This window comes from Petaurus breviceps, unplaced genomic scaffold, assembly GCF_028583685.1.
Source record: "Petaurus breviceps papuanus isolate PSGF00001 unplaced genomic scaffold, PetGlider_PUasm1.0 99, whole genome shotgun sequence".
Taxonomy (NCBI): Eukaryota; Metazoa; Chordata; class Mammalia; order Diprotodontia; family Petauridae; genus Petaurus; species Petaurus breviceps.
This window is the reverse complement of record NW_027187465.1, coordinates 15286885-15300364: the sequence shown is the minus strand read 5'-3', so window position 1 is coordinate 15300364 and position 13480 is coordinate 15286885. Positions and strand designations below refer to the sequence as shown.

Genomic DNA, 13480 nt, shown 5'->3' with positions numbered 1-13480 from the left:
AAAGGATTGGCATTAAGGTACATTTTCATCAAAGATACCAGAGAGAAATCAGCAAAGTGATTAAGTTAGACAAAAGGTCACTGAGGTAAAATGAACAAGAATTAAGAAAAAAAAACCCCAAAGACCATTTCAATGGACAAGTACTTTGAGATAAAGGAAAATCCCTTGAAGATAGCAGAGCAAGTTCATCAAGGCCTCTGAAACAATGGAGCAACTCTGAGGACCATCTAGGGTGGATCTGAGGAGTGAGGAAAGAATTAAGTAAAAATATCAGAGAAATAGGAAGAAATTGGAGCTTTAAGGGAAGAAATCAGCAGGATCAACCAGGGACTAGTGAATTTAGGACAGAATATACATGTACTTCATAATTGCAGATTGTCTGAAAAGGAAAATGTCAGAATTGGAAGGCAAAAAATGCAGACAATAGGAAAATGATGGAACAAAATTTTAAAACCAAAACAAACCCACCAAAATGAGAACACCCAGGACCCTTGGCCACACAAAAATACTAAACTTGAAAATAGGATGAAAAAAAGATAACCTAATGATAACAATTCTTCCAGGCAAATGTAACAAAAAATAAAACTTGAATGTCACACACCAATAAACCACAGGGGAAAATTCCCCAAAAGTCTGGAAGCAGATGGCAAAATTCAGATGGAAAGAACCCATAGAACACCAACAGAGAGAAACCCCAAGTAACATTGTAGTGAAATGTCAGGATTATAATAGAAATGAACAGCTTTTACATCTGGTGAGGCACAGAGCCTTCAGAGTTCAAGAAGAACCGATCAGAAAACCACAAGATGACTCTGTGGTTATATGAAGTCAACATGAAAATTGACCAAGGAGCAGAAGGTTAAATACTTTCACACAGTAATGAAAGACTAAGAAGTAAACTGTTTATTTTCTTATGACTGGGGCTGTAAAAGGACATGAATGTGGGTAGAAGTTTGCTTTTCTTTAAAAAAAATGACTTGTATATTGCCTGAGTGGCAACAAGAAGGCAAAGTGAAACATTGATAGCTTCTTAAGGAAGCTAAGGAGTTGGTATAAGAAGAAAAATTGGGGCAGGGAGTTAGAGGGAGTGATTTACTATTTCAGACAAAAACAATCCCATTTCCCTTATTAATACAGCAATATTATCAGTGGCAGGATACAACAAAGTGGGGAGAGGAGAGACTGAGACAGGGAGATGGTTACTGACTGGTCAGGACTTGAAAAGAGCAGGGGATGAAAGACTCACTTTCTTCCCCTGTCTTTGGGTAGAGAGAGACTAAGGATATAATACTGAGAGACATCACAGAGGAAGGAATGGGAGGTGGACATAGCAAGCATACCAGCATCCCACAGTCTCTTTACACAAATGTGTTAAAGCTAAAGGAATTATGACTAAATGATGGCTAGGTGATGCAGGAGATGGGATGCTGGATTTGGAGTAAGGAAGATCTGAATTCAAATCATCTCTTAAGACACTAGCTGGTATGACCTGAGGTAAGTCGCTTAGCCTCTCAGCCTAAATTTCCTCATCTATAAAATGGGGATAATCATAGCATTTACTTTACAGGGTTGCTGTGAGGACCAAATGAGATAACATGTAAAGTGCTTTGCAAACTTAAAGTCAGTTAAAAATTTAGTTTAAAAGCCAGATATAACAATGGCATCCTTTCTAGACCATGATGTAATGTACTTAGTAATAAAGGATATATAAGCAAAAGACACAGGCTTCACTTGATAAATAACAACATCCTGAATAATGACCAAGTCAAAAAAAAACAAACGACAGAAATGATAAATGTTATGTTAAAAATGATGATAAAATGAAGCAATATACCGAAACTTTGGGGACACAGCTGAAGCAGTCTTCAAGGTGAAATTTCTAAGAAAATTAATGTTAACAATATAGAAAAAGAGATCTAATAAACTGAGTGTGCAATTAGAAAATTAGAAAATAAACATATTACAATCTTAAAATAAGTACAAATGAAGGCAGTTTGGAAATTAGAGGAGACTCTGAGGAACTAGAAACTAAAGTGATTATAGAACTGATAAAGAAAACTAAGAGCTGGGTTTTTGAGGACTGACAAAATCAATAAACCATTAGCTAACTTGATTAAGGAAAAGAGAGAGAGGAAAATTAAATTACCAAAATAAAAAATGAATGAAGTGAACTTATAACACAGAGGAAATAAGTTATCAGGAACTACTATACATAATTACACACCAGCAAAACTAAGAAATCAAACAAAATTGATGAATATCTATACAAAATAAATTATCTGAAGAGAAATCTGAAAAAAAAATAACAACAAAAAGTCAAGACAGAGAAACTAAGCAGTCCCAGTTCAGGAAAGCAAATTAAACAAGCCAAAGAGGGGGAAATCACTGGTTCAGATGGATTTTACAAGTTAATTCTATCAAAATTTACAGAGCAATTAATATTTGTGGTTTAAAAAATTGTTCCCCCCAAAAGAGATACAATCTACCAAATTCCTTTTATGAGATACATATGGTCCTGTGCCATCCACAAGGGAGAAAAAAATGTAGAGAAAGAGAAGTATTGATCAAGGTCATTAATGAATATTAATATAAATTATGGCTGTAAGTCTTCACTAGGAGCCTATAAAATATATCCAGAAAAAAATTTGCTATGACCAAATTAGATTCATGCCAGGGACATAAGGGTGATTCAGCATTAGAACAATGATCATAATTAATCATATAAACAACCACCATAACAAATGCATATGATTATTCCAGTAGATGAAGAAAAGGCCTTTGACAAAATGCAGCCCTTATTTATGTTAGTGCTGTTCAATCATTTTCAGTCATGTCTGACTCTTTGTGACCCTATTTGGGGTTTTCTTGGAAGAGATACTGGAATGGTTTGGCATTTCCTTCTCCAGCTCATTTTACAGATGAGGAAACTGAGGCAGAAGGGTGAAGTGACTTGCCCAGGGTTACACATCTAGTAAGTGATTGAAGTCTGATTTGAAGTCAGGGAGATGACTCCAGGCATGGCACTCTGTCCACTGCCTTCATTTATGTTAAGATCCCATAAAAAGGACAACAGAAGACCTTTCCTTACTTAATAAGATCATGAGCATATGTTTAAAACTGAGAGCTAACATTGTTTGCAGTGGTGAAACACTAACTAGCAGCTTTCTAAATTCAAAGAGGAGTGAAACAAAGATGCTCCTTCTACTCAATACTATATGAACTAGCTCTAGCAACGTTAGCTATAGCAATAATGCATGAGGACAAAATCAGAGGTATAAATATTGGCAGAGAGGAAACAAAATAACTAAGACACAGTGTACTTAGAAAACCCCAGAGAACTGGCAAAGAAGTGGAAACAAAAGCTTTAGGTAAATCCATAACAGTCATTGGTATTTCTACAGAGAACTAGCAAAAGTCAAGAAGAAAGAGTAAAACAAATATCATTTAAAATAACTAAAAAGTGCGTAAAATACTAGGGAATTAATCAACTGAGACATACAAAATAAAAAAAATAAACAAAAAGCACTCTTTGAAGAAATAAGGGAAGAAAAATATTGGACAGATGTTTGCTGCCCAAGGTTGGGTTGTGTCAGTAATGATGAAGAGTTATACTAACTAAATTAATAGACTTAGTGCTATAATACTCAGATTCCAAGGGAATACTTTATAGTATATGACAAAACAACAACAAAAAATTTGTTTGGAGGAAAAAAGTATTTAAAGGAAAATCATCAGAAAAATACAAATGACAATCTATATTTTAAAGCAACAGTAATCAAAACTACTTGGCATTGATTAAAAATGGAATGGGAGCTGGGAACAGGCTACATGAGTAAGAAACAGAATAAATAAAAAATAGTAGTCCTGGGTTTGAAAAACATGAGTTACTGGGGGAAGGGCTCTTTTTTTCTTTAAACTAGAACTGCTGGGATAGCTAGAATGTAGTTTGGGCACAAATCAAGTTTAGACCTAGACTTTATGCTATATAACACAACATGCTCAAAATGGATGCATGACCTAAACAGAAGAGGTCAAGCTATTTTTAAAAAATTAGAAGAGATCCTGATTTGGTGCTTTCCAAAATTATGGCTAGAGGGAGAATTAAAAAAAAAATTATTCTTAAATTTATGGATCTTTTGTTTTTGATCACTTACATTTCCCATTATGTTCCCTCCCCTCCCAGAGAGCCATCTCTTCTAATAATTAATAAATTTTTAAAACCCTTCAGCAAAATTAACATATGAAAAAGGTCTCAAATTGGAGAGGAAGGTAATGATAATTAAAGGGGAGAGATAAAAAGTGTCCTCTGGAATGTGGGGATACAACTGAGTTTCAAAGGAAACTAGGGATATTCCAAGAAACCTAAATGAGGGAGGGGATTCCAAAGATGGAAAATCTTCCAAAGAGTGCAAAGTCACAGAAGTGGGAGGTGAGCCTCTATGTGCCTTCAGGTAGGCCAGTATGGCTGCAGAATAGAGGAACTGAAAAGGAAGGAAAGGGTGTGACAGAGAGGAATTTATGTTTGACTCTAGAAGATGTGTTTTTGAGTCTTGGTTTTTACACCTATTAGTTGGGGAACATAAAGTATGGCACAACATTTCTAGGCCTCAGTTTCCCCATCTGTGAGGTGGGGACAATATTTGCAATACAGGATTGGGAAGAAGTACTCTGTAAATTCTAAAAAGTATGACATAAATGTTAATTATTATGATTTCAAAGATGTAAAGACTGAGATGAAAAGCCACCAGCTCCTAGGGTCTAAGGAGAAATATATTTTGCATCAGAAGATGATGTGGACTCTTACATTTTTTTCTTTTTTTGCCAATTTGAGTATAGAATTTCCATCAACTTGAATCATTTCAAGGAAGATTGTTGTTGTCTAGTCGTATTTGGCTCTATGTTCCCTTTTTTTCTTTTGCTTTTTGAAGGGCAATTGGGGTTGTGACTTGCCCAAGGTCACACGGCTAGTTTTTGTGTTCAGTGTCTGAGGCCGGATTTGAACTCAGATCCTCCTGACTCCAGGGCCGGTGCTCTATTCACTGCGCCACCTAGCCGCCCCCCCCCCCCCAAGGCTCTGTTTCTTGGCCAAGATACTGGCCAAGTGTTTCCTTCCCCAGTGTGTCTCTATTTTACATATGAGAAATTGAGGCAAAAAGGGGTTAAGTGACTTGCCCAGGGTCACACAACTAGTAAGTGTCTGAGGTCGGATTTGAACTCAGATCTTCCTGACTCCAGGCCAGGTGCTCTGTCTACTGTACCACCTAGCTGCCCCTTTTAGGAAGAAAGAAAACATGAAATACTATAAATACTACTTAAATACCTGTAGAATTCTCTTCCTTTCCTCCTAGATGTTCTTCTTTTGAATCATCTCTACCAGCTACTTCTCCATTCCATTCCATTCCCCCAAGTTTTTTTTTTTAATGCTCTTTTATAAAAAGCTATTGGTTTTAACCACGTACGCCTCCCCCTCCCTTTCCTCCAACTGTCACGTCTGTCATCGACTCCCCAGCACCATTCCCAGCTGAAGAGGAGGTGGGGGAGGCTCTCTCTAGGCAGCTCACATGGGAAGAACCAAACCACTCTTGCTAAATGTTGACATCTTTTTGTCAGACATCCTGGTCAATGGTTAGGTGTTCTATGTATCTGCTCCGGAGGGATACAACATGAATGGTCATGAAAAAGATACCACATTTCCTTCTTAAGATCTCAACTCTCAGCACTTACACACCCATTTCCCTCCCCAGACTTCACCCCAATCCCCACGGTTCTGATGAGCCCTCCTACGGGGGAAGAAACTGGCAGGATGATGCATTATAATGCCCAGGGAAAAAGTCATCTAAAAATAAGGCAAAAAGCATTAAACATAATGGGGACCATTTATCTGGTGGGGAGGGCTTTTCATTTGGTGTGTCCCCCTGTTCTTTGCTTCTTTTTTTTTTTTTTTAAAGCAACTGGAGTTAAGTAACTTGCCCAAAGTTACACGCCCAGTTCTTTTTGTGTGGGTGTTAAGTATCTGAGACCTGAACTGATCCCGGGTCCTCCTGACTCTGGGGCCGATGCTCTTACTGTGCCACCTAGCCGCCCCCCTGTCTTTGCTTCTTAAACACAGGAACAAACAGGAAATTCCTATTGGGAGTTCATTGGATCTTAGTAACTTCACAATATTGTCTTGGGGCCATAATAAAGGCATTTAAGAAATGTGGAAGGCAGGGCTTCAACCTTTTACCTTTATTCACCTCAAATAGCGATGATTTAATGTTAGGGATCAAAGGGTCTGGGGATACAGAGAAGAGCCTGTAAATGCTGACACAATTTTATTTAATACTGCACAAGTGAGACAATCAGACTTGGAAGTGCCTGTCACCACAAACACACTTAGATTTACGGAGACATGGTAAAATGTAACAATGATTGATAAACAGCACTTTCTGAATAAAATGCCTCTGTCTTTGAAGACCTGATAGAAAGAACCAATCACACAGGCAAGGGAGACAGAATTGAACCAAATTACAACTTACACACCAATCAGAACAACAAGATTAACTTCCTCCCATCCAAATCTTGCTGCTGTAGCCTGCTGCCATGAGGGAGGCTGACTGGGAGCTTGTTTGGAACACAAGAATCACTGACCAAGTTTCTGCAATGTGCTAAATGTGCCTGAACACCAAAGCCTTACTCTTTCTACCACTTATTTCATGACACCCACCCACCCAATGTGATAATTAAAAAGCTGTAAAATTTTGCATTACAAACATTTATTCTGAATGATTAGTCACAGGCTTGTAAAAATTAATCCTTCAGTGAAATCAGACATGCAAAGTTACCCCACTTTTACTCTCCAGTGTTGTACAAAGTTTAGTACAGAATACAGTGTTTTTTGGCCATTTTTAGGTCAGAAAAGGTGAGACATTTTACTCATGTCACTTCTAGGTTATGGGCATGATGTGAAATTTGGCAGGTCACCTTTGTTGATAGTCTGGATGAAATTAAGCATTTGTTAATTATATCTCAAAATTCAAATGTCTGTATTCACTTGGGGAAAAGGGATGAAAATATGTCCAAACATTTAACATTTTTTTTAACACTGTAAAGGTTCTATTTACAGATTAATGTAACAGGCTGCTTAAAAGTGGACAAAAGTTTTGGCAATTTTTAAAGAGAAACTTAGGATTTATTGGCATATTGGATCCAAAGCAGACTTTTAGAAAAATATAAAGTGCCCAAAGGACAACTTACATTAAGAACTGGAATCTGCTTCCTAGAACCAAATGAAGGGTCACTTAAGGAGCACATTTAAAAACAGTCTAAATACATATTTACAGTTATCTCAGCAGAGTCAAAACCAAGCATGTTCTGATCAAGCTTTCATTGTCAAGCGCTCCCTCGTAGGCAGGGCAGGCTCTCTAAGAGTCTCCTTGGAAGATCACTGACTTCCACACTTTCCAACTCTGGTCCAAGTGACCTGCCTTCAGCCTGGACAGAAGAGGAACATGGAGAGTGGCCAGAGCTCCTTTTTGAGCTGGTGGGAGCTGCGTGGCCATGGTCTCCGTGAGGTTGTCTAATGCTACGTGGCCTTCATTTAGTACCTGGTGGTCTCCAGTGGCCTTCCCTGGGGCTGCTTCGGTCCCCAGGGTTTTATTGTGTAAACATAAAACATTCATCAATCAACACACTGAGAAATAGTGCATGCAAGTCAAGAACCAGAATGTGGAGGAGTGGGCAGAATGCCCCCCCGCCCCCCAGCCTTATTTTCACTACAGCAATCGCAATGCCTTAAGCTTACAGGCACAAGGATTAGAAGCTGACTCCAGCAGCAGCACCTGCTCCCCTTATAGACGGCATAAGCTCATTTTAGGGTTGCCAAGCTTTTGAAAAGCACAGGAGTCTATCAAACAAGTGACTAACTGTGTAAATGCTTGATGTCTCCAAAGCTAAGTAAATCTCAAAGAAGATAAGAGTAAACTACTGGTTCACTATCCCAGACTTTCCCCAAGCAACTTAATTATAGTTTGCTTGTCCTGACACTTTTCTGGCCCTAGGCCCTTCCTAAGGGGTATGAGGCAGCTCATTTCCTTCTCCTTTTCTGGCAGGCTGTTCAGGTCAAAGGGAGACAGGTCATCAGACTGCCTTTTTTAGGTGGGTGGAGGTGGATGGGTTAGGTGTCATGAGAAGGCACCTAACTGGCTTTAGGCAGTAGATGGACACTCATCCATGCTGGAGAGAGTGACAGATCACTGAACTAGCCCTTGGCAATGATTGCTTCCTGGGGGAAGAAGAGTCTCATTTACCAAATTTAAATAGTTTAAAGGCAACAGTATTGAGTTCATATAGAAAAACTCATGAAAGCACATTTCTCTCATAAGTGTTCTTGAAATAGCTTTTAATGCGATAGGACTGGACTACAGCCACCGCAAGTGAACCCATGAGCTAGGAGAAGGAACGGAGAGCAGGAAAATGGCCACGACTCCTCACATGGCAGAGAGAAGACGCTTCCCATCCCTGGGTTTCAAAGATCAGGAAGGAGGTTCAAATGGCCACTAAACTCACTGAAACGAGGGTCTCTGAAAAGAGAGGCCCAAGTACTTTCCAGCCACATTCCTGGGATTACTTACAAGTTAACTTCCGAATGTTTAATTAAACTTTTGGATAAATAAGACAAATTTGACTTACAATTGCACCAACTCCAAGGGAAATTCGATTAAAAAATTCTTACAAACACATAGAGCCCCTTTTTGCTCAAAAAATTAAATCCTCATTGACACAAACTACATTAAGCACAAGATTTAAAAAATGGTTAAGAGGCTAAATACAGTGCTGACCATATGACCTTGAGAACAATAATTCCTAAGAAATCATCTCCCCAGGACAAGCCGCGTCACCCAACTGACTGTCCTGCCTTCCAAATGAGGCTGGCTCGTGTTGGAGGCAGTGATGTCATCTTCGTCTCGGAGTGCTAGCACGCAGTAGGACTATTTAACTTAGAAGGTAGCCAAGATCATTGGTAAAGAAGTGCAATTCCTGGTTAGAGATGGAGCCCGAGGCCCATGGGGACAGTGTGCTCCCAGAAGCCAGGCCTCAGAGGAGAGAGCAGCCACTGGGGCAGGGGCACACACACTCAGCCACCATCTGCTGTCCACCCTCACTCCTTGTCCTCTTTCTTGGGACTGTAAATATTCTGCACTGTTTCACATACAAACTCAGAATCCTCTGGGTACCGGATTTCTAGCTCTGTGTTGGCTACATAATGAGTTCCAGTAAACTCTGAAAAATAGCGACCAACATCAGGGTGAGAGATTTCTTGAGGCTCCATGTTATATTCCAGATTTTCTGTTGGAAGAACAGAGGCAAATCAACATTGGTGACAAAAATGGACCTTTCCACAGCAGCTTATCTGGAGAACTTTGTGCCTCTCGCAGGACTGGTGGGACCTCAGAGGGCATCAAGGCTATACTGTGGGCACATAAGGAGTGCTTGTCTCAGTGGTTCCTGGGCCCCATCTGGAGCCAGAGAACACTGGCTGGATCTTCAGTCTACAATGATGGGCCTCTCTGGGCCCTGGGTGGGGGGGAGAGGGGGGCTAAGCTTGAAGACTCCAGATTTTACCCAAAGTCACAGTCTCCTGAGGCGGCCCCTTTCACTCTGGAGAGCTCTGATTGTTAGGAGGCTTTGCCTTATAGAACACTACTAACAACACTGCTGTCGTGCCTTAAGGTTTCCCGAGCTGTTTCCTCACAGCAAACCTATGAGCTTTCTAACAGAAACATTATCACCCCTATGGAACAGAGGAGGAAACTGAAGCTGTGAGAGGGCAAGTGCTTCCCTCCTGGTGCAGAACTCAAACCCGCCTCCCAGGCCAGTCTGCTTCTCCCGAGTGCTGCTGCCCAATCCTGGCCACTTCTCCCACAGATCCCAGAATTGAAAAATGTGAGTTTTTCAAATGCTTCAAGATAGCCATAACATACAGTGGAAACAACATGGGTCCAAATCCCACTTCTGACACACTACCTTGGTCAAGTCACTTAACAGCCCCATGCCTCAGTTTCCTTATTTGTAAAAGAGGGGGTTTAGCCAGAGAGCTTCCGAGGTGCCTTCCTAGTCCAGATGTAGAAGCTTCTCGTATAATCTATAGCCAGGAAGGGTTAGCCTCTACTCTTTGTCTCAGGAGAACCACGGCTCTTTGCTCTCCCATTTTCTAATTACTCAGCCAGACCAAGAGAGCCAAAGCTGGGAAATGACAATAACAATAACAACTCAGCTTCTTTTTAAATGAAAATGTTTTGGTTTTAGATGATGTATCATGGAGCTACCTCAATAAGCTGGTGGCCTTTCGGCAGTTCTCCAGCAGAATGCCTTCATTCCCTCATCAAGAAGACTCTAGTTTCCAATACAGAAGAAGTGAAGTGTTTCTTAAAGAGCCTGACTAAATTTCCTCAAAGCAAAGTCACATAATTAAAAACAATATCAATGGGTACTCTCTTTCTGATGAGAGAATCTGTGTTAATGCTACGACAATAACAAGTCTCTGAAAGCACCAATGGCCTTCACAAAATCCTGGGCCGGGGGAAGTCAAGCTGGGGCTCATGTTCTGCTTGTATTCTCTGCTTTCCAAATTTAGAAAGGGGAGACAGGAAGACAGGAAGGGGAAGGAAATCAGGAGTCCTACCAAGAGACAAAGCCTACACCTGCCTTCCACAGAGGCCTCTTCTGTTCACAGCAGGCAGACACTTTAAAGCAAAGTTAATTCAGGTGGTTAATTTATCCCAACAGACTTTATTTCTAGTTTCTCTCTAGTAATTCAGCCAAGAATTTATAGCTTTGGTCTCCTTCATGTTTTATTAGACAGCAACGTGCTGGCTGGCTGTGTTACTTCCTGGGAGGAGTAGAGGGGTGGTGGGTATAGAGAGTCAGCTTCTTATTGATGACGCCGTTTACAGACTGCTTGGCTAGATGGCAAGGTGGATGGTGCCCTGGGAATTGGGATGGACAGCAGACATGAAGAGGAGAGGCCACTGTTTGGGGGGGCAAAAGCAGCAAAGGGGCACAGAAGAGCCCACAAAGGGGCTCTCTCCCCATTACTGGCAGCAGCTGGAGAGAAGTGTCAGGCCTGGCTGCCAGGCACTTCCCAGCTCAAGCCCCTTGCCAGGGAAGCAGCCTGGCAGGGCTAGGAGGAGCAGCACTGAGGAAACTGGGAGAGGCACAGCTCCGTGCCTGAGACAAAGACTGTGGCTGGTCATGATGACACCAAATCCCTAGGAACTAGAAATCAGAGGGGGAAAGTAAATATTGATCTAATGAGAAGGATTTAGATCACAGAGAAGAGGAAGCTTCCTAAAGTATTTATTTGGGGAAAGGGAAGGACAAGGAAAGGAGGCATAATAGTATATTATGCCAAAGCATTTAAAATATGGACAGCCCAGAAAACCTTGAGAAATGCTCCCCTGCATTAAAAAGACCATTTGACTTTTTGACTCCTTCACAGAGGCTCTGACACGTGGAAGAAAAGGAAGGCAGAATTCTGGGGGCCACTTGAGAACTAGGTTTTTGGAAGATCAGGGAAACCTTCAAGCTGTAACAGAGTCACTTGTATTTCAGGAGATGTATAACAATTAGGAGTCTGGACAGAGTAGAAATGGAAGACTACTCTCAGACGGAGTGAGGGGCCTCAGTTTCCTTTTCCATCTTCTTGCTGTTTGTCCTTCTTATCTATAGAGGAAGAAGTCGGAATGCATTTTCTCTAAGGTCTCTCTCAGATCTGACAGACTATGAATTTGTAAAAGTAGCAAAATGTGCCCTCTGCTGGCAAAAGCTTCTCTTCTCGTTGCTAAAAAAAAGTTCTCATTTTGATTAGGTCTCTTATTTAAATTAAATAGATCCTGTGCAATACTAATATACTTTAATGTATTTAAAATTCATCCAGTAGGAATTCCATTGTCTAACTCAGTAGGAGATGCAGGGATTGTTGGAGGTCCCTATTAACGGCACCTTCACGAATGCCCTCGCAGATCCTCATTATCAAGAGGGTGGCCCCGGGTTCTAGAAAGCTTCAGCAGCATAGTACAAGCCATGCTGCGTCCTACTGAACAGGACAAGTTTTGCATGTGGCTCTGTCACCCAAGGATAAGTCTGAGAAAGTTCAGAAAAGCTCATTATCGAAAGATTCGACACATGGTGATGAAAGTCATTTGGCCAAAGTGACTCACAGAGTTAGTTTAATAAGAGTTCGGGGTGCCCTCACTGAGAAAATTATAGATCCTGCAGGGCTGAGCTATTAATCATAACCATAATAGATAATAGCATTTGGGCAGGGATTTAAGATTTGCAAAGCTTTTAACATTTTCATAGTAATAAGACTATTAGGGCCATGCAGAGAAATTCAATCAGAGAAGAACATTTGGTACAGAAATAAATTTTAACTGAACAAACCTAGAAATACACATGCTGTTTTCCAGTTATGTCTGACTCTTTGTGACCCCATTTGGGGTCTTCTTGGTAGAGATCCTGAAGAGGTTTGCCATTTCCTTCTCCAGCTCATTTTACAGATAAGGAAACTGAGGTAAACAGGGTGAAGTGACTTGCACATGGTCACACTGCTAGTAAGTGTCTGAGGCTACATTTGAACTCAGTAAGATGAGTCTCCCTTACTTCAGGTTTGTCACTCTATCCACAGTGACACCCAAGCTGTCCTATAAATACAAGTAAATGAACTTTAATTAGAGTTGACAAAAACTGGTCCTCACATCAGAAGGGAGCAGAGAAAAAGGTGCGCTGGTCACATCAAGAACCTTAAATGATGAGTGATGAATCCCTCTGGCATCCAGTGTTCAGAGAATGAGAGGAAAGCCCTGACCCCTCCAGGGAGGGTTTAGAAGGGTACATGGTGAGAGGCTGTGGATGGAGTCTGACCACCACACTGATGAACTCACTGATGAGCTCAGGGATCCACGGAAGCATCAAAGTTACTAACTGAGATACTTATAGTGAATGACAGGCCTTGAAAGCAAGTCAAGCTGCTGACAGCTAGTGCTTGAGAACTTCCTTTAAAAAAAAAGTTTTATTTTTGCCTGTTGCTTTGATGACACAGTTGCTCCTCTTTGAACATCACTGTCCCCCGTTACTATGTCTAAGGACATAAGTGATCCAGGGATTTCAAAGATGTTTAAAAAATTTAAACCTGCAGTGTTGTCCCTTGCACAGTTATTTTATTTATTTTTGAGATGGGGAAGCTCAAGCCAAGAAAATTAGATAGACCGTGGACAAGAAAAAACAACCCCCAAATAAAATCCTTTCCATTTTCCCTGGATGAGACTTTGATTTAAAGTTAATATAAATATTTAAACTACAGAAATATTTACCATTGTGTTCTGAATCACAGCTAAGTCTTGGGTATGAGGAAATAAGTGAGTGTGTTCAGGCATGACCATGGCCTGCTGGGAAACCATGCAATCCACTGGCTTTGGATAAAATGATCTCCAAGCTCTCC

The 13480-nt window shown here is 40.7% G+C and overlaps 1 protein-coding gene across 2 annotated transcripts in view; it reads right to left on the bottom strand.

The window, feature by feature from the left end:
* Positions 1–6213: 6213 nt before the first annotated feature.
* Positions 6214–13480, bottom strand: part of FBXO21 (F-box protein 21) — a 42443-nt gene continuing 35176 nt past the window's right edge. For both annotated transcript variants that reach the window (XM_069081740.1, XM_069081739.1), the window contains one exon: positions 6214–9327. In XM_069081740.1, coding sequence (XP_068937841.1) covers positions 9140–9327 — 188 coding nt within the window. In that variant the 3' untranslated portion in view covers positions 6214–9139. The remainder of the gene's footprint in view (positions 9328–13480) is intronic.